The sequence below is a fragment of the Pongo abelii genome, chromosome 11 (genome assembly GCF_028885655.2).
Source record: "Pongo abelii isolate AG06213 chromosome 11, NHGRI_mPonAbe1-v2.0_pri, whole genome shotgun sequence".
Taxonomy (NCBI): domain Eukaryota; kingdom Metazoa; phylum Chordata; class Mammalia; order Primates; family Hominidae; genus Pongo; species Pongo abelii.
In genome coordinates this window covers 67,460,946-67,483,627 of record NC_071996.2, presented here as the reverse complement: position 1 = coordinate 67,483,627, position 22,682 = coordinate 67,460,946, and the positions used below count along the sequence as shown (strand labels likewise).

The 22,682-nt window shown below is 36.1% G+C and overlaps 1 protein-coding gene across 1 annotated transcript in view; it reads left to right on the top strand.

The window, feature by feature from the left end:
* Window positions 1-22,682, top strand: part of SLC38A11 (solute carrier family 38 member 11) — a 60,680-nt gene that overhangs the window by 18,846 nt on the left and 19,152 nt on the right. The window contains exon 7 of the mRNA XM_002812531.5: window positions 1,877-1,956. Coding sequence (XP_002812577.2) covers window positions 1,877-1,956 — 80 coding nt within the window. The remainder of the gene's footprint in view (window positions 1-1,876; window positions 1,957-22,682) is intronic.

Sequence of the window (22,682 nt, the reverse complement as noted above, 5' to 3'; positions counted from 1 at the left end):
TTGAATCATTAGTTTGTGAGAACCGATGATTAAATAGTTGATGAGTGTTAACTAAATATATTCTTCCTTTTTCTTTTTTAAGGAAGATACCCTGATGTCAGACAGCACATTTTAAATTTAGAAAATATAAAGAACTATATTTAAAGCAAATCTAATTTATTGGAAAAGTATTCCATCTTTTGTGTAGGTAGTTTAAACAATTTAAAATTAAGAAGTAACAATGAATAACTTTAATGGCTTAAAATATATTTATTTGTAAATTACAATGTCTATTGTGCTTATTTTTCATCCAGTGAATTTAATTTTCAATGTGTTGATTGATCAATTTTTGAGAATTTTGCCAATATTTATGATTCATATTACTAAAGAGAAATACTGAACTCTTCTAATGAAAACAATTAAATAATTATTCAGTTCACTACAGATGCTCATTTGCACTTACTCTCAAGGAATATTTGTATTTTACCCAAAATATTATTGGTACTATGTCTGTGTAATGCCAAACATTCTGACAAGATATTTTTTAAAAGTTATTTATATAATATTTTTATATTCTATTTTGAAAAATCCAACATTTGGCTGAATTTTACTTTTCACTGTGATGTTTGATGTTGTGTATCCATTTATGAAGTTCATCCTTCCAGGTAGAGCTGAGGGTAGACATAATATTTCAAAGTATTCTGACCATCTCTAATAGTCATCTGGAAACAGACAAGACTGTATCAAAACATGCTTTTCTGTGAATCATATAAAATGATTGAACTATTTTCCATTTCACATATTCAGTGTACACATAAATGTTATCTTCTGAGCAGAGAGTGAGGCATTCATAAAAGGAAGGCTATTAACATTCTGTCATATTATTAATACCTGAGCATTTTTTCCTAAATGCCCCTTAAAAGTGTCATATTGAGATATCTAAATAAATCACTCCATGAGCAAAGCAGAGTGGTTAGGAGCCCTAATCTGGAGTCAGGCTGCTTGTATTTGAGTTCCCTCTCGGCCACATTCCAGCTGTGTGACCTTAGAGATGTTGTTTAATCTCTCTCTTCCTCAGAAGATAAGCCAATTCATAATAGAAACTTCTTTCTAGTTAAAAATTAACAACTTAGAAAACAAGGTTAATGAGACTCACATAAAATACAAGCAGTTTTATATTTATTTTTTCTTATCAGAGAAAGGATCCATAATGTGCTTATTCATTTAAAAAAATTAAGACTAGACACACAAACCTAGCATAATGAGTGCACAGGGCACAGACACACACAGACCAGTTTATATTTTAACCAGTTGACATAATGACAGAACAGAGAGGAAGAAGCAAAACAGGCCTAGAAACACAGACCAAAGGGCAAAACCAGGTAGGAAAAGTAGAGCTGGAGAGCAGAGAGGAAAAAGCTGAGGTACCCCTCCTCAAAAAAAAAGGAGGAGGAGGAATGTGTGTGGTGTTAGAAGGAAGAGAGTAAGACAAGTAGAAGCAGCAATTGTAGATAGTAAAAAAGCACATGTCAACACTAAAATAAGACTTGAAGAAAAAAGGAAACATAATTTCACTTTTACTTTCATAAGCTAAAATCACCAGTTTTGTATTCCATGCATGAGCCACTAAAAATTTTTAAAGCCATATTGCATGGTGATAACAGTCATATATAATACTTGCTCACCTACTTGGGGTGGGTGCGGGGAACCAAGACTGATCTGATAAGAAGTTACCTTCCTGAGATTATCAACACCAAGCTGCAAGAATAACCTACTAAAGAATTAGGCAGAAAAATCTATATGTAAGTTTACCCAATTAAAAATGAGAAAGACTTAACATTTTAAATAAAATAATTTCTGTCCTAAACCGGCAATATCCTTGTATTTTCTTTTACAGGTCTCCCTCATCTCTACAGGTTTAACAACTCTGATTCTTGGAATTGTAATGGCGAGGGCAATTTCACTGGGTCCACACATGTAAGTTTTGTTGTTATATTTGTTAGTCTTTGGTTTATAGCCTTCACATAGATATTTAGATGGCATAAATGCAGAAATATAAAGTAACTATGGTATCAGAAACATCATTTATCTTTGGTATTTGACAAAATGAGGTAAAATGATTACAGATCAGCAAACATGCATTTTTCATTTGAACCCTACAAGGCTGATAGAATTAAACCAGGTTTACTTATTATTTTAATGGTCCAAAGAATTAGAGTAAGAAAGAATTAGAATAAGAAATGAATTTTGAATAGTTGAAAAGAGGAACAAAGTTTCACTAGTTTAGACTGAAATAAGAAGAATAAGAGATATAGCGGATGTTTTTATCCATTAAACAAAATGTGAACACTTTGAAAACTACCCTTTATTCTCTTCTGATTATTTTCCTTAATTATTTTGTGTTAAAATACTCCATCATTTGTGAACTAAAGATAAAAACTGATAGTGGTGTTTGTTTCTTTTTAATGTTATTATTTGGTGAGGTAAAATGTTGACAAATTGGTATTAGTTCCCCCAATTTTAAAAATGTTACTCATTCATGAAATTTAAAAGTGTGTGTATTGTCAATCTAAACTACACTGTTTGTATGCTTTGCTTATACAGTAGATTCCCCAGATATGGACTGGGCAGTTTATAGTCACAGTCCCAAGAAAATGCTAGAATGAAACCAGGTTAGATTGGCTTTAAACACTGAATTGGATTTCCACAATTCACAATAAGTATTAGTTGAATAAATAAATAGTGCATTAAGGAGTTTCCAGGGTACCTTAAATGTTTTCTCTAAAGAGGCAAAGAAAAATTAATTTAAGATGTAATATTTAGCACAATGCAAGGAACACTGGGTTTTTAATGAATGGCATCTGTAAGAAAAAACATAAAAGGAAACCTAATAAATAGCCCTAATTGTTAATGCAGTGGCCAAGGTAATTTATGTTTTTTCATTGATTAATTTTTGCTCTGCAAAATTAATTCATTTTCCACTGATAGGCTTCTTAGTTTATCAGGAAAATACCAAAAAAAAAAAAGGCCTCAAGCTAATTGGGGGAAAAGCATGAAATATCTATTAAATATCCAGTCTAAGTGCATTTGATATAGCCTTTTCTTTGAAAAGGCAAACGCCTATTTTTAAAGGATTGAAATAAAGGAGAGAAAGCATAAATATCTGTAATGTTTATATTTTTTTTTCTTCAAATAATTTAATCCTGATTCGCAGTTGTATTGGTCATCTCAGAATGTCATAACAAAAAAACATAAACCACGTATTGTTAAATGACAGAAATGTATTTTCTCATGGTTCTGGAGGCTGGAAGTCAGAGATCTGGATGCCAGCATGATAGGGTTCCGGTGGGGGCTATCTTCCTGCCTTGTTGAGGGCAGTCTTCCTGCTGTGTCCTCACATGGCAGAGAGAGACAGCAAGATCTCAGATGTCTCTTCTTATCAGGGCACCAGTCCCACAGTGAGGGCTCCACCCTTCCCTCATGCATTTATCTAACCCTAATTATCTCTCAAAGTCTCCCAAAGGCCTCAACTCCAAATGCTAGCACAGTGAGAGTTAAGGCTTCAACATATAAATTTGGAGGGACACAATTCAATTCATAGCATTAGTGTTTTTTTGTTTTGTTTTTACTTTTTTTTAGAGACAGGGTCTCATTCTGTCACCCAGACTAGAGTGCAATAGTGCAATCATAGCTCACTGCAAGTTGAACTCCTGGTCTCAAGCAGTCCTCCTGCCTCATCCTCCTGTGTAGCTGGGACTGCTGTCATGTGCCACACCTGGCTAATTTTTTCTTTTTTTTTTTGTAGAGATGGAGTCTCACTATGTTGCCCAGGCCAGCCTCAAACTCCTGACCTCAAACAATCCTCCTGCCTCAGCCCCCCAAATTGCTGGGATTAACAGGTGTGAGCCACCATGCCTGGCCTACATTAGTGGTTTTGAAATGCACCTGTTTCACTTCAATATGGCCATTTATTCATTCACTTTAGTAAACACTTATTGAGTTTCTATTGTTTCCAGTGATTGTGTTGTGCCCTGAGAGAAAAAGCAGAGAGAGGCCTGAATTAGCACCTGCTGCCAATTATTCACAATCAACAATGGAGAAAGGGCTTATTTTTTTAAAAAAAAAAAAAAAAAAGGAAGAAAAATCAATGACAGTACAAGGTGATAAGTGCAAAGCAGAAGCATGAAAGGGAAGCCGAGACAGTGCCAAAGTAACGGGTGCTTAATGATCTATCCCCACCAGGGAAGGTTTCCTGGAGGAAGAAAAATGTGATCTGTGTGTTTTAAAAGAGGAATTACAATTTTTCCAGATACATAGAGGGTATGAGTGTATGTATTACAGAATAAGGGAAAAGTATGTATAAAAGCACAAAAACATATACTTAATTCTACTGATATTTATACTGATTCTACTGATATTTATTTAGTGTCTGTTATGTTGGTACTGTATTCAGCTCTGGTTTTTAAAGCTGAATTCACAGTAACAGAAAGCTAATAAGTATATTAAGCAGAATACTATAAATGATAATTTGGGCTAAAAGTTTTAATTGTATAAGACCAAACTGTTTTAATTGATAATTTTTATTATAAAAAGTGTTTACAGGGAAAAAATCACTGGGTTGTAATAAAAGTTCTTATAGGTTTGCTAAATATAGTATTATGAGGCAATATTGAGGGGGAAACATAGCTAAAGTAGGAAGTAAATTAATCCTCAGTTCCACCACAGGAGAACAGTGTAAAGCAATGATTCTCAACACTTGTTTCACATGAGAATCCTCTGAGTAACTTTAGAAAATACTGATGCCAGAGCCCCACCTGTAGAGATTCTGAAGGAATTGATCTAGGGACCAGGCAATTGGATTCATTATTTCGCCATTGGAGATTCTATGAACAAAGAGTCTAAAGCCCTTGGTTTAAAGAGATTAAAATCATGAGTACATATTTTTAACTGACACATTGTTTCTAAAATTAAACCAGAGATTTTGTGTTACTTTAGTTACTGTTTTGTGATCATTTTTCGTGATGCATTCTCTGCTTGTTTTTTTCAGTATTTTTTATGTACAAAATGTCATGTGAAATACTGTCATGAATACATACAGAAATAAAATATCTCTGCTTTCAAGGGGCTCGCAGTTTAGTGAAGAAGACAAAGCTATACAAATGACTATCATATAAGCAGTGTACCTTGATATAGAGAAAAAAGGAAGGGCAGTCCACTTCCTGGTGGGGCTCAGTGAACTGATTTTTATGGCCAGATAGCTATTTAGTTCTGTCATCAACAAAATGTGGCCTACATCTGTCTCACCTTCCTCTAGTAGCAATATAATATTTTATCTGAGCCTTTGAAATTTAATAGCAAGGATTATTTACTTAACTCTTTCAATATTTAGATGTTAAAGAAGTATGTTTTTTAATACTGTGCCACCTTTTATGTCTGTTTGAATACTACTGCAAACAACTTCTGTTCATCCTGATTTACAATCAGGCTAATCAAATCCCAAGTTCAGGAGTTGGCATGGTAGCTAGTCAGGCAGGCTTCTTTCTGAAAATATGACAGCGATGAATGCTTGTAATCCATAAAACATGAGAAATTCAATACTCCATGTGTGGTTTGCTTCATTTTCGGTTCAGATGAATGATCAGAAAATCTGTGGTTTTTTCATAGGTCTTTTAAAGTGGTGTTTGAAAAAGATCTTTAAACCCAGTATCAGAAAAGGCGAAGGTCTGTAATGGCTACTGGTATTGACCTTGTTACTATGGAAACACCATTTTAGTGGTTATGTTTTAAAAATAACACGCAATTCAATTTCCTTTTCCATAACTTGTAGGGCCATAAATTCTGCTTTTTGATATGATTTCAGATATCTCACAGTCCAATGACTTTCAGGTTTTTTGGAAATTATGTTCAGTTTTATGGTATTTTCTAACCTTTTGCTTTCTAAAAACTGAGGTGGCAAGGAAATTTAATTGCTTTTCAGAAAGTGTGCTAGTATAAAAATGCAATAGCAGTTCTCCCAATTTTTTTCTAACTAGAATCAGAGGCATTATCACTTTAAAAAAAACTTCATTTAATGCCTTATTAATATTCAATTCTTTACATTCAGAATGGAAATTATAACATGCAGTCCAAATTTACAACTATTTTCCCCTCGTATGACATCTTTCTTACAGCATTTTAATTGTGTGGTATTCTAAACGAAATTCCAAAAAGTAAGTCCATACTTTAAATAGGCATTTATACATATAAAATGTGTCTTCCCCAAGGATCTCAATGCACATTAGTTTCCTTAACCCTTATACATTCAAACCCTGAATTCTGCAGTTTTATGCTACACATAAAGAAGAACTAGAGGGGGTTAAGAAAAGGATTTTTAAAAATGGGTAAAGACAGAGGAAGGCTACATATTTAAGGAAAGAAATGATTCATTCTGACAAATATTAGCCACTGAATTTTTATTTTAAGTTCAGGGATACACGTGCAGGTTTCTTATATAGGTAAACTTGTATCATGGGTGTTTGTTGTACCGATTATTTTGTCACCTAAGTATTAAGCCTAGTACCCATTAGTTATCTTTCGTGATCTTCTTCTTTCTCCCAACTTCTACCCTCTGATAGGTCCCAGTGTGTGTTGTTCCCCTCTCTGTGTCCCTGTGTGTGATCTTTTAGCTCCCACTTATCAGTGAGAATATGTGTTCTTTACTTTTCTTTTCCTGCATTAGTTTGCCAAGGATAATGGCCTCTCCAGCTCAATCCATGTTCCTGCAGAGGACATGATCTTTTTTATGGCTGCATAGTAGTCCATGGTGTACGTGTACCACGTTTTCTTTATCCAGTCTGCCATTAATGGACATTTAGGTTGATTCCATGTCTTTGCTATTGTGACTAGTGCTGCAATGAACATAACGCATTTACATGTTTTTATGATAAAACCATTTATATTCCTTTGGTATATACTCAGTAATGGGATTGCTGGGTCAAATGGTAGCTCTGTTTTTCAGATCTTTGAGGAATCACCACACTGTCTTCCACAATGGTTGAACTAATTTACACTCCCACCAATGGTGTATAAGTGTTACTTTTTCTCTGCAATCTGGCCAGCATCTGTCATTTTTTGATTTTTTTAATAATAGCCATTATGACTGGTGTGAGATGATATGTCATTGTTGTTTTGATTCACATTTCTTTAATGATCATTGATGCTGAGCTTTTTTTCATATGAATGTTGGTCACATGTATGTCTTTTGAAGAATGTTCATGTCCTTTGCCTACTTTTTAATGGTTTATTTTTTTCTTGTAAATTTGTTTAAGTTCCTTATAAGATGCTATATATTAGACCTTTGTCAGATGCATAGTTTGCAGAAATTTACTCCTATTCTGTAGGTTGTCTGTTCACTTTGTTGATTCTTTTGCTGTGCAGATGCTCTTCAGGTCGAGTACATCCTATTTGTCAATTTTTGCTTTTGTTGCAATTGCCTTTGGCATTTTCGTCATGAAATATTTGCCCATTCCTATGTCCAGAATGGTATTGCCTAGGTTGTCTTCCAGGGATTTTATAGTTTTGAGTTTTACATTTAAGTCTTTAATCCATCTTGAGTTAATTTTTGTATATGGTGTAAGGAAGGGGTCCAGTTTCAATCTTCTGCATTTGGCTAGCTGGTTATCCCGGCATCATTTATTGCATAAGGAGTGTTTTCACCATTGCTTGTTTTTGTCAGATTTGTCAAAGATCAGATAGTTGTAGCTGTGCAGCCCTAATTCTGGGCTTTTTATTCTGTTTCACTGATCTATGTGTTTGTTTTTTTATCAGAACCATGCTGTTTTGCTTACTGTAGCCCTTTAGTGCAGTTTGAAGTTGGGTAGCGTGATGCCTCTGGTTTTGTTCTTTTTGCCTAGGATTGCCTTGGCTATTCAGGCTTTTTTTTGATCCCATGTGAATTTTAAAATAGTTTTTTCTAGTTCTGTGAAGAATGTCATTGGTAGTTTAATAGGAATAACATTGAATCTGTAAATTGCTTTGGGCAGTGTGGCCATTTTAACGATATTGATTCTTCCTATTCATAAGTGTGGAATTTTTTTTCCATTTGTTTGTGTCATCTCTGATTTTTTTTTTTTTTTTTTTTTTTTGTGGGTGGATCAGTATTTTGTTGCTCTCACTGTAGAGATCTTTCATCTTGCTGCTTAGCTGTATTCCTAGGGATTTTTTGTGTGTGGCAATTGTGAATGGATTGCCTTCCTGATTTGGCACTCTGCTTGACTGTTGTTGGTTTATAGGAGTGCTAGTGATTTTTATACATTGATTTTGTATCCTGAAGCTTTGCTGAGGTTGTTTATCAGCTTATCTTTTTTGGCTGAGACTATGGGGTTTTCTAGATATAGGATCATGTCATTTGCAAACAGGGATAGTTTGACTTCCCCTCTACCTATTTGCATGCCCTTTATTTCTTCCTCTTGCCTGATTGCTCTGGCCAGGACTTCCAGTACTATGTTGAATAGGAGTGGTGAGCCAGAGCATCCTTGTCTTATGCTGGTTGTCAAGTGGAATGCTTCCAGCTTTTGCCCATTTAGTATGATGTTGGCTGTGGTTTAGTCACAGATGGCTTTTATTATTTTGAGGTATGTTCCTTCAATTCCTAGTTTATTGAGAGTTTTTAACGTGAAGGGGTGTTGAATTTTATCGAAAGCCTTTTTGGCATTTATTGAGATAATCATACCGTTTTTGTCTTTAGTTCTTTTTATGCAATGAATCACATTTACTGATTTACATATATTGAACCAACCTTGCATCCCAGGGATAAAGCCTACTTGATTGTGGTGGATAAGCATTTTGATGTGCTACTGGATTTGGTTTGTCAATATTTTGTTGAGTATTTTTGCATTGATGCTCACCAAAGATATTGGCCTGAAGTTTTTTTTTGTTGATGTTGTTTCTCTGCCAGATTTTGGTATCAGGATGATGTTGGCCTAGTAGAATGAGTTAGGGAGAAGTCCCTCCTCCTCAATTTTTTGGAACAGCTTCAGCAGGAATGTACCAGCTCTTCTTTGTACATCTGGTGGAATTCAGCTGTGAATCGCTCTTGTCCTGGGCTTATTTTGGTTGGTAGGCTATTTATTATTGATTCCATTTCAGAGCTCATTATTGGTCTCTTCAGGGAATCAATTTCTTCTTGGTTCAGTCTTGGGAGGGTGTATGTATCCAGGAATTTATCCATTTCTTCTAGAGTTTCTAGTTTATGTGCAGGAAGTGTTCATAATATTCTCTGATTGTTATTTGTATTTCTGTGGGGTCAGTGGTAATATTCCCCTTGTCGTTTTTAATTGTATTTATTTGGATCTTCTCGCTTTTCATCTTTATTAGTCTAGCTGGCTGTCTATCTATTTTTGAATTTTCAAAAAAAAACAGCTCCTGGATTCATTGATCTTCTGAATGTTTTTTGTGTTTCAAATCCTTCAGTTCAGCTCTGATTTTGGTTATTTCTTGTCTTCTGCTAGCTTTTGGGTTTTCTCTTGGTTCTTTAGTTCTTTTAATTGTAATTTTTGGTTGTTAAATTGAGATCCTTCTAACTTTTTGATGAGGAGCCACTGAATTTTTTGATGATGTATAAATTATCATCCTTTATGTTGCAAATGTAAAGAAACATAGAACCTTAACTGGTTGAAGCAAAAGAGAATTTACTCCCTTAACTGTAAGTTCAAGGTTAGTCCTATTATTAGGTATGCTTGGATTTAAGAGCTCAATTAATGAAATCAGACATCGTCTCTCTTTTACCATCTCTTGCCTGTGCTTCCTGTTTTGGCTCTAGTTTCTGAAAGCCTTTCTCCCTGACAAGATGGTAGCAGCAATCTCAACCTACATCAATTCAAGTTCAAGTCCATAGAAAGAGAAAGAATTTTCTCTTTTAAGATACCTCCAACCTCACTCACAGAATTAGTTCTGATTGGCTGTAACAAAGATGTATGATGATTACAGACCCTATCATCATGGCCTATATTGAGTTGTTTGCCTTTAGGTTACATGCCCACACCTGGATCTAGGGATAGGATGAACCCAACTAAAGCACTTGAAATAAAAATGGGGAAAAGGGTGTCCCAAAGGACAGTGATGCCAGCAGAAGGGGGAGTAGCCATTGCAGGGTGCAAACTACATATGTCCACTTCAGTGATGGGAATTTCAATCAAATGGTATGGGTGGAAGCCAGGTTAGAGAAAATTAAGATGTAAATGAGTGATAGGAAAGTGAATTTGCAATATCCTTCCTCCTATTTTGCCCTCCCCTGCCCTTCTCTTCTTCTTTTATGAAGAACACCTATGAATGAAAGTAACATGGCAAAACAGTGACTTGAGAGAATAAGAGCTCTAAAAAAACACCATATTTTTCATGGGATATATTGAACATGTGACATAGACTAAGCCAAAACTTAGAACCCAAAGTCCTCTATGAGATGATGAAAGGCTAGACTTTAGGATACAGTTAGGGTGATCTTGGAGAGGAGCTAAGATACTTTGTCCTTTTGAAACAATAGGATAAGAATATAAGGAGTAAATTGTGAACACATTCTAAACATCAGTGAAGAGAATTTGAGTATTCATGCCTGATAACCTATATTTTTTCAAAGATGAGATGATTATCTGAGAGTGCAGTAAATAGGAGTAGGTTCGGAACATGAATATTCTGGTTGGTTAAATTTCCTATTGGTCTCACCATAGGAAGTGAGAAGGGATCTACACATAGAAATAAAATAATAATGTATTTGTTAAATTATCTTTAGTTATCTTCTGTGTGTTTTCTTCTATGTGTATTTTCTGTCTCTCACTATATTGTAAGCACTGTGAGAAAAGAGATTACATTTGCTTTGTTCACACTATATACCCATTACTCAGCAAAGTGTCTAACAAAGAATTAGAATTCAGCAAAGAATTGCTGAATCATCAACTGGATGCATGAATGAATCTATGTGCCTTCTGGTTTTAGTCCATTCAACTTGGGGATTAACTGACCAAAATTTTGAAGTAATGAGACAATAAAACATTGTCTTGAGACAAATAAAAATTTCACACAAACACTGTCAAAGAAAATTTGTCTAAGGCTACTTTCATGCTGGTAAAATTTGCTAACTAATTTGCTAAAATACCAATTGACTCCAGGCTCTGCCGCACTCACTGTTAGAGCTAGTGGTATGTTTTACCAGGAAGACTGCCTACATGAAAGAATGCATAGAACTATTGCTTTATCTGAGTCTACATAAAAGTAGGAAAGATATTTGCAAGATAATATATGCTCAGGGAGGATTAGCCTAGTCCCTGTGTTAGTGGAGCTGAGGAACAGCCTAGGCTTCTCAATATTAAGTACTTATTTCACCCACCTTAGTTATTTTATAAATGGAATCCATCCACAAATGGATGACCCTGTTCTTTGAACCAATAACATTTTACTAAATGTCTAACTGATGCCTGTCACTCTTCCAGGTACTGGGACTATAAGATGAAGAAAGCACAGTCCTTGACCTCAGATCCCTATAGTTTGTGGAACAAACTTATGAAAGACAATCTCAATATAATAAATAATAGAATTATGAGTAAGTGCTATGGAAACAGAGGAAGGGTCCTTAGCCCAACCTGTGCAGGCAGGTAATATTTCAGGATAAGAAAATACATGGCTTTTTGCTTTAAAAAAATAAACAAGCATAAGTTGAGTCAAAAAGGGACATGGGGGACGGGAAGTTGGTAGGGACAGGTTGGAAGATACTGTTGGCAGAAATGTGTGTGATGCAGAGATGAGATACATATAACAGCAGACGAAGTTTGAAGTTCTAACATTAGGAAGAAGTTGGAGAAGAGGGATACTTTGCCATTCGCTGGGGGAGCTACCATATAAAAATAAAGGCCCTCCTTTGATAATTTTCTCCAAAACCATTTTTTTACATTGCTTCTCAAATGCATTTTATCGTAGTTTTAACAAGTGTCATATCTCCATATTATCTCTTTTGAAAAACTGCTGAAATTGGTTCTGTTCTTACTCAGTCTTTCTATGCTACAGTAACAAAATAACACAGACTGGGTAATTTATAAAGAATAGAAATTTGTTTGTCGCGGTTCTGGAGGCTAGAAAGTCCAAGATCAAGGCACTAGCATTTGAAAGTGTCTGGTGAGGGCTGCTCTCTCTGCTCCCAAGATGACACCTTGAACTCTGCTTCCTCTGGAGGGGACAAATCCTGCATCCTCACAAGGAGGAAGGGATGGAAGAACAAAAAGAGGCTGAACTCACTTCCTCAAGCACTTTTATAAGGGTTCTAATCTCATCTATGAGGGCTCTGCCCTAATGGCCTAATTACCTCCTAAAGGCCCCACCTCTTTTTTAATTATTATTATTATACTTTAAGTTCTAGGGTACATGTGCACAACGTGCAGGTTTGTTACATACGTATACATGTGCCATGTTGGTGTGCTGCACCCATTAACTGGTCATTTACATTAGGTATATCTCCTAATGCTATCCCTCCCCCGTCCCCCCACCCCACAACAGGCCCTGGTGTGTGGTGTTCACCACTCTGTATCCAAGTGTTCTCATTGTTCAATTCCCATCTATGAGTGAGAACATGCAGTGTTTGATTTTCTGTCCTTGCGATAGTTTGCTCAGAATGATGGTTTCCAGCTTCATCCATGTCCCTACAAAGGACATGAACTCATCCTTTTTATGGCTGCATAGTATTTCATGGTGTATATGTGCCTCATTTTCTTAATCCAGTCTGTCATTGATGGACATTTGGGTTGGTTCCAAGTCTTTGCTATTGTGAATAGTGCTGCAATAAACAAACATACATGTGCATGTGTCTTTATAGCAGCATGATTTATAATCTTTTGAGGCCCCACCTCTTAGTATTGTTTCACTGGGGATTAAGTTTCAACCTTAATTTTAGAGGGGATGCAAACATTCAAACCATAGCACCCACTGATCCGACTTCCCTATCACCACAAGCTATACAGCTTCTGTATTTAGAAAGTAACTAGAGTTTTGGTGATTCTGAGCTGAAAGTTGTGCCAGTGTATAAACGGAAATAAGCCTAGAGAGTTTGGCAGAGATGAAGATGGAGGAAAGCTTTACATGTGGTGGTGAGAAACTTGGATTTGTTCTTTAGTTGATAGGGCATTGAAAGTTCTTAAACAGGTGAGTAACTAGATCGAGGGCATTGAAAGTTCTTAAACAGGTGAGTAACTAGATCGAGTCTCAATTTTAATTGGACTTCTCTTCCAGTGGAGGCAAGGACAGATGGGAATATAAAGACCTGGAAGGAGGCTATCTATAGCAAGCCAAGCATCCAGGCAAAAGGATTCCATTTGCCAATGGAAATGATATAAGGATAAGACTGGTAATGAAGAGGAGGAGAAGCTCAAGTAATTTTAAGCTGGTAAAATCAGGAGAACTTAGTGACTGATTGAATGAAGGCACTAAGGGTACAGGAGTTACCCAGGGTGATACCAAAGTTTCCATCTTGGAGAACTATATAGGTAGATGGCCCAGAACTCACTGCCAAAGGAATAAAATAGAAGAGTCTGCCAGCAAACTAACACTTATTAAATGTCTACTGGGTAAGTCACTCTTCTAGGTACTGGGGCTATTAAGACCAATATATCACACTCCTTTTCTGAAGACCTCTTACAGCTTATTAGAATGTGGGGTGGGTCAAAGATCACATAAGAGGTAACCTCAGTGAACTATTTAATAGAATTATGAATATGCTGCTAGGGAGACATACAGGTGTCTACCTTCTTTTATGTTATTTACCAGGATAGGAAGGGAAGATGATCTGGAAAAAATACATAGTATGTTTTAAATATATCCTCATTTTGTGGGATCCTTGTGGGAAGAGGAGTAGAAGTCACCCAATATTTTGGAAATGCAAGTCTGGATTTCGGAGAGGGTGATGTGGACAAAACTGTACAGGGACTGCATATAAAGTGAAGAGAGTCACAATCCAAGTAGAACCCTAATGACAAAGAATTATCTGGACATCACATCTGAAGTTACATTTATTTTTAGTTTAAATTCACATGGTATTTTAATTGTTTTGTGAAAAAGCACAATGAAGAACCAAAGCGACACCCATAATTCTCACAAGTTTTCATCATATTAAAAAAGTGAAATCCTGCCCCCTCCCACCTATACTCTGCCCTTTTAATCCAAACCCACAGAGGTAAACACAGTTAACACCAATTTTAAAGTGTTAACAGAGGAATTAGAGACTGCCCAGTAGGTGACAGAATAAGAATTAAAAGAGACTGGTGTCCCAAATGGCAAAAATGAAGTATTTGTGATGTTTATGGTGCCAAGCTGGGCTAGCTTTTTATATGATTCATATTTTAAAAATTTATATTTCAGGCCGGGCACGGTGGCTCACGCCTGTAATCCCAGCACTTTGGGAGGCCGAGGCGGGCGGATCACGAGGTCAGGAGATCCAGACCACGGTGAAACCTCGTCTCTACTAAAAATACAAAAAATTAGCTGGGCGCGGATACAAAAAATTAGCCGGGCGCGGTGGCGGGCGCCTGTAGTCCCAGCTACTCGGGAGGCTGAGGCAGGAGAATGGCGTGAACCTGGGAGGCAGAGCTTGCAGTGAGCCGAGATTGCGCCACTGCACTCCAGCCTGGGCAACAGAGCGAGACTCCATCTCAAAATAAATAAATAAATAATAAATAATAAATAAAATTTATATTTCAGCAAAAAATTAGCATAAAGTTTTATGTAAATTTTAACTAGAAATCAGCTTTTTAATAAATTTATTTTTGAAGAGTTTATTTTGGTTTAATGAAAATTTGATCCATTGTCTTTTTTAATTAGAAATGATTTGCATCAAGGTTTTCTTACAGGTTGTACAGGAACTAATTAGAATATATACCTTTTAAATAATTTCAACTTGTATTTTATATTCGGGGGTACATGTGCAGGTTTGTTACATGGGTTTTTTGGATGACACGGAGGTTTAGAGTACAAGTGATCCAGTCACCTGTACAAATGATCCCGTCATTACTATGGTAGTGAGCACAGAACCCAATAGGTATTTTTTCAACCTTTGCCCCCTCCTTCTTTCCCTTCTTTAGTAGTCTGTATTCCCAGTTCCAGTGTCTGTTGTTCCCATCTTTATATCCACATGTACCCAATGTTTAGCTCCTACTTATATGTGAGAACATGTGGCATTTGCTTTTCTGTTCCTGTGTTAATTTGCTTAGGATAATGGCCTCCAGGCTGCATCCATGTAGCTGCAAAGGACATGATTTCATTCTTTTTTATGGCTGCATAGGATTTCATGGTGTATATGTACCATATTTTCTTTATGCAATCCACTGTTGATGGGCATCTAGGTTGATTTTACATCTTGGCTATTGTGAGTACTGCTGCGGTGAACATACAAGTGCATGTGACTTTTTTGTAGAGTGATTTATTTTCCTCTGGGTGTGTACCCAGTAATGGGACTCCTTGGTTGAATGGTAGTTCTGTTTTAATTTATTTGAAATATCTCCAAACTGCTTTCCACAGTGGCTGCACTAATTCACATTCCCACCAATAGTGTATAAGTGTTCCCTTTTCTCCACAGCCCCACTAACATTTGTTTTTTTTTTTTTTATTTTTCAAGACAGGGACTTGCTCTGTCATCCAGGCTGGAGTGCAGTGGTGCAATCATGGCTCACTGCAACTTTGACCTCCTAGGCTCAGGCAATCCTCCTACCTCAGCCTCCTAAGTAACTGGGACTACAGGTGTGTGCCACCACGCGTGGCTAATTTTTTTTTATTTTTGTAGAGATGGGGTCCCAGTTACCTTGCCCAGGCTGGAAGCATCTGTTTTTTGTTTGTTGTTTGTTTTTACTTTTTAATTATCGCTATTTCTACTAGTGTGAGATGGTATCTCATTGTGGTTTTGATTTGCATTTCTCTGATAATTAGTGATGTTGAGCATTTCTTTGTATGTTCATTGGCTGTTTGTATGTCTTCTTTTGGGAAATGTCTGTTCATATCTTTTGCCCACCTTTTAATGGAGTTATTTGGTTTTTGCTTGTCAAATTAAGTTCGTTACAGATTCTGGATATTGGAACTTTGTCATATACAGAGTTTGTAAATATCTTCTCCCATTCTGTAGGTTGTCTGTTTATTCTTTTGATAGTTTCTTTTGCTGTGCAGAAGCTTTTTAGTTTAATTAGGTCCCACTTGTCAGTCTTTGTTTTTGTTGTGATTGCTTTTGAGGCCTTAGCCATAAATTCTTCGCCAAAGCCAATGTCGGGAAGGGTATTTACTAGGTTTTCTCTAGGATTATTATAGTTTGAGGTCTTACATTTCAATCTCTAATCCATCTCAAGTTAGTTTTTGTATATGGAAAAAGGTAGGGGTCCAGTTTCATTCTTCTGCATATGGTTAGCCAGTTATCTCAGCACCACTTATTGGCTAGGGAATCCTCTCCCCATTGCTTATTTTTGTCGACTTTGCCAAAGACCAGATGGTTGTAGGTGTGTGGCTTTATTTCTGGATTCTCTATTCTGTTCCATTGGTCTATGTGTCTGTTTGTGTACTAGTATGATGCTTCTTTGGTTACTGTAGCCTCATAATATAGTTTGAAGTCAGATAATGTGATGCCTCTGGCTTTGTTCTTTTTACTCAGGGTTGTTTTAGCTAGTGGGGCTTTTCTCATTCCATACAAATTCCAGAATAGTTTTTTTCTAAATTTAAAAAATGATGTTTGATAGGAATAGTGTTGAATCTGTAGATTGCTTTGGGTAGTATAGTCATTTTAATGATATTGATTCTTCCAATCCGCAAGCATAGACTGCTTTTCCCATTTGTGTGTGCGTGTGTTTTTAAATGAATCGGTTTTAATGTTCAGAGTGATTCCTGAGAAGAATTTTCCTGAGCAGCTTTATATATTAATGTAAACCATGGTTTTGTCTATAGAACAGAATCGGAATACAAGTGAGCTGAGAGTGAGCAAGTGACAGAGCTTTCAGTGGATGCAGGAGCTGGGGGAAGTGGTCAGATCTGCTTGTCATTAATAGCTTGTGGTGTGACAGGCAACATGGAGCCTTTGTTTTGTGTCATCCAAAGCACTTAACTCCCGGATGTGTCTGACTAAAAAGGCTAATACATGAGGCTCTTATAACAAAAATGTAGGCTCTGCCGGAATTGTATATTTGAAAGTGCCTGTTTAGCTAAAAGAGTTTGGGCAGGTATCATAGAGAGGCATGATGTTTTTTCATTCTCCTGGTCCAGAGGTTTAAGTTCTGAGGCTCCTTTTTCTCAGTCTGTAGAGACTGGAGCTCCCTTTGATAGGACTTGCTTTATGCTACATTGCCTTATTGTTATTCACCTGTTATAAAGATAAGAGTTTGTCTTTCAAACCAGGATAAAATTTCAGAATGCAAGAATCCAAACTGAGATAATATTGCAAAATGAATTTAACTCCCCAAAGCTCTCCATCTCCAACCACAACCCCCATAAACACAAACGGTTTATTAAAAATATATAATGAAGCATTTGTTTAGATTTTCCAGGGTAAGGGAAGCAATTAATTTTAAAAGTGTTTGCTGTTCTAAGGCTACAAACTGCTATAAGCCAGTCCCTATTTTTGTTAGTACTAAAATATTTTGAAACACTTGGATCATTACTGTTAAAATGATCTAAATTTTACAGTAACCTTCATTATTTGCCTAGATCTTTTTAAAGCTTTCTAAGGTATTGTAAGGAATACTGCTTCTTTTCAATGTTACTTTTATGTGCATTTATTCAATGTGTTTATTTTTCTCAAAAGAATACATTCACAGGCCAGGTGAGGTGGATCACACCTGTAATCTCAGCACTGTGGGAGGCCAAAGCAGGAGGATCCCTTAGACCAGTGGTTCAAGACCAGCCTAGACAACATAGCAAGACCCCCACCTCTACAAAAAAAAAAAATTAAAAATATAGCCAAGTGTGGTGGCATGTACCTATAGTCCAACTTACTTGGGAGGCAGAGGCTGGAGGACCTCTTGAGGCCAGGAGTTTGAGGCTGCAGTGAGCTATGATCATACCACTGCCTGGGGTTACAGTGAGACCCTGTCTCACAAATAAAATAAAGTAAAATAAAATAAAATTTATTAATTTGATTTTATAAAATCAAAGATTACAAATGGCTTTTAATGAAATAGAGTAGCCTCCTACCAAAACCTTTTTTATTTCAACCCTTTAAGCCTTATCTCTTGGCATTCACATCTCTATTTCTAAGTAATATGATTCTAAGTGCCTTTTTTGGTGTCTCACTGTTATCTTCTCTTACAGTAGATGAAGATTTAGCTCTCTCAAGCTATCTTTCCTCTTCTTAAATACATGGAGAATACCACAACTTTTAAAATTAAGTTTATGTTTCTCTTCTTGTACACTTTCCTTTTTTTTTTCTCTACAATTACCACTTGATTTCAGTTTTGTGTTTATCTGGATGTCCAGTTTAGCTTTTGAATTTGATCATTTTTGTTACTTCTTTTCCAGATGCTCAAACGTATGATCTATAATTTTATTATTTTTCCTGAACACATCCATCCCAGAGCCTTCTGTTCTGCCCTCCATTCTAGATGGATTGCTTTCTCACTTTGCTCCCCCATGATCCTCCTAGGACTTCCTTTTACCTCCTCTTTGTGTTGTATACCCTCTATCCATGATCCCAGATCTTCTGTTTTCTTTCCTTTCTCCTTTTGTTGGAGCATTCTCGGTAGCTTTCTGGTATCTCTGAGTCCTGCACACACAGGGGTTTTGCAAAGTGAATCACCTCTTTCTCATCATGAGCTCCCTCTACATGGTTGCAACATCTTCTACTCTCAATAGTCACCACAGAAGTATCCAGTTTCGTTTTCACAGAGTGTCTTCTCCTCGGATATCTCTTCTCCCACTATCCTCTCCCTCATGAATTTATTCCTCTTTTAAATTTCTTTAGTAGCATTTTAGTGGGGTCTCAGAAAAGAGAAAAGATAAACTTATGTGGCCCATCTACACATGTTTAATTGGGTGTCCAAGTTTAACTTTTGATTATTAATTTGCATGGGGGTTTAAGTTAAAATTCAAACATTTTATTTAAAATATATTTTCTGCCTTAGGAAAGTTCTTTCTTTCTTTCTTTCTTTTTTTTTTTTTTTTAAACGGAGTCTTGCTCTGTCACCCAGGCTGGAGTGGAGTGCAGTGGGGCACAATCTCTGCTCACTGCAACCTCCACCCCCCAGGTTCAAGCAATTCTCCTGCCTCAGTCTCTTGAGTAGCTGGGATTACAGGTGCACACCACCATGCCCGGCTAATTTTTGTATTTTTAGGAAAGAAGGGGTTTCACCATGTTGGTCAGGCTCATCTAGAACTCCTGACCTTGTGACCCACCTCCTTAGGTCTCCCAAAGTGCTGGGATTACGGACGTGAGCCACCGCGCCTGGCCTAGGGAAGTTATTTCATTTGGGCAGGGGGCATACACTAGGCTGTAAATAGAATACCTTGCAAGGTTATATCTTGGAACATACACCCTATAGATAAGGGGGGAGTACTGTGTATATATTGTATACTATTTCTTGATCATGGCCCTCTGTATTCATAGCTTCTGCATGTGCAGACACAACCAACTGTGGACAAAAATACTGGAAAAAAATTAAAAATAACAATATGACAATAACGATACAAATTTTAAAATACAGTATGACAACTGTTTACATAGAGTTTACATTGTATTAGATATTGTAAGCAATCTAGAGATAATTTAAATTATATAGAAGGATGTGCTTAAGTTATGTGCAAGTATTAAACCATTTTATATCAGGGACTTGAGCATCCATGGCTTTTGATATCTAACGGAGGGTCCTGGAACCAATCCCTCCCACGTACCAAGGGACAACTGTGTATGCATGACCAATGTCATCTTCCAGCTTTTAGCTTGCCTTTGTATTTTTAAATGTGTATATAAATAATTTTATCATATGGATGTTTTATATTTACCTTCCATTGATTTTATTGTTTATCTTTAACTTTATTATAATTTTAATATTATGGGTTTGAGTTTTAAATTTCTTTTCCTCCTTCAATATTTTATTTATTTTATTTTATTCATTTTGAGGCAGGGTCTTACTCTATTGACCAAGCTAGAGTGCAATGGGGTGATCATGGCTCACTGCAGCCTCAACCTTCCAAGCTCAAGTGATCCTCCCATGACAGCTTCTTGAGTAGTTGGGTGTATAGGCACACACCATCATGCCTGGCTAATGTTTTTATTTTTTGTAGAGCCTGGATCTCCCTGTGTTGCCCAGGCCAGTCTTGAACTCAAAGCAATCCTTCTGCCTCTGCCTCCCAAAGTGCAGGGATTTCAGGCGTGAACCATCATGCCCAGCCTCAATGTTGTATTTTATTCTTTGATTTCTTTTTTTCTGTATTTTATTATTTGAATTTAAAAATTAATTTGGGGTAAATTGATGTTTGTATGATATTGAGTCTTCCCATTTGTGTGTATGGATATGGTATATTTCTCCATTTATTCGTGTCTTTCAATAAAAGTTTAACATGACATTAAAATCATGCACATCTTTTAAAGTATTTAGTGTTTTTGTTGTCACTGCCACTTAAAAAAAATTTTAATTGGTCGTTGTTTGTGTACATCAGCCCACTTGATGTTTTGTGTATATTGAACTTGTATCCAGTAGCCTTGCTGAATATTCTTATTTTCCATATGCATAAATTTTCCATATGTGTAATTATATTGTGTACAAATAATTTACACAATCTTTTCAAAGATTACACATCCCTTATTTTATTGAATTAGCTAGGAATATCAATAATATATTCAGGATGCAGTGATATTGAACATCCTATCTGGTTTCATCCCTTAAGTAGAATATTTCTAACTTTTCACTTTTAAGTATGTCACTTGCTATAGGATTTGGTGGACATTCCTTATCCAGTAAAGGAAGTTCTATTTTATTATTAGTTTGCTCAGCATGTTTTTCAAAATAAATACTGAGTTGTATGCTTTTCTATATATTTTGAAATGGTCATAAGCTTCTTTCCTTCATTAATCTGTTAATATGGTAAATTACACCAATATCTATTAATATAACAGCTATTAATAAATATTGACTACATTAATATTTTGTTATTAAACTCCCCTTGCATTTATTGAAAAAAATATTCATAGTCATAATTCCTTATCTTATAAATTGCTTGATGGCATTTGATTTCATATTTCAGCATTTACAGTTTAAAGTCAAAAGGTCTATAACTTTATGTTTTCATCCAGGTTGAGTATCAAAGTTTCAGCAATCTCATAAAATATACCCAAGAACTTTCTTCTCTCTCTCTTTTTTTTTTTCCTGTACAACTGACTGTATCTGGAACTCAATCCTAGGCTATTTTATAAATGATTGGAAAGCCATGCTCAATATCTGTTTCCTTCTCTTTCCCTAGATTTAGACATATGCATTTTCCTATCTGTAACATCTTTTTTGGCACTTTCCATCTTATAAAAATCATCATCATTATGATGAACAGAGAAAATCCAAAATTATCTCTAGGTATTGTTTCACACTCCGGGAATATACCCAAGGAACCATATGGACCCAGGGAAAAAATTTAAATGGAAGAGAAAAAATGAAAATGAAAATTCTACATTTTATTACTAATATAAGATTTAAAAAGTAGGACACCACCACAATCTGTACTGGGGTTGGGGAGTAAGGGTGAATATTTTCCAAGTGCAAAAACCGTAAGAGGGAAAGCATACCATTTAAAACATATTGCAAAGTTAGAGAATCCTCAAGTTTCTACAACTGTTAGTGCTGCCTGATCGAAATCATTTTCTAAGGATCATGTACAAAATACGTATTTTTTCACATTGACATTGGAATTTAACAGGTATGCTGCTTTTAATGTCGACTGCTTTTAGAGTAGTGGAGGCAGCAGGTGGCAGTAGTTCCCACTCCCAAAACTGGGAATTGGAGCAAGTCTTGTAACAATCCGTGGCCTCCCTTGCAGGCCAGCCTTTCTGTGAAGTTTCTTTGTGTCTATAACTGCTCGTTTCATATATGGGAAAAAGGATGATATAATGCATAAATCCCGCAAAGTGTGGACAACAAACAAGATTTTTTTGTACGTACCTTCTTTACGTAGAGGATGAATAAACAAACTTATGAAATATATGGGTCTTCATCTTTAGAATTTTTTTTTATTGAAAACACCCTGTCCCTTTTCATGCTTCCTAGGAACATCCCTGTTCCATTCTTCAAGCATTGTTTTGAGTCTCACTCAAGCCTTCCATTCCCAGGGAAGTTGGCCATACTTTTAGACTTTTTGCTGCCTTTATTAATAATGCTGGATAATAACATTAATATTAATGACTGTTTATTGAACATGTGCTATGTGATAAATTCTCTTCCAGAAGTTTTACATATTTTATCTCATTTAATCTATACAGTCACTTAATGAGTTAGATACTACAATTATCCTCAATTTATAAATGTTGAAATTGAAGCACAGAGAGGTCCTGTAACTTGCCTAAAATCACACAGCTAATAAGTGGAAGGAGGCCAGAAAAACAATTTAAGCTAACTGACCTTAGAGCCTCTGCTGTTCATCATTATTCAGGATGTGTTAGCCAGGTAGACCTATCACTGCCAGTATCAAATATTTTAATTCCACTAGGATGTAGCCTGTTTCAAGCTGTTTAAAGTGCATAT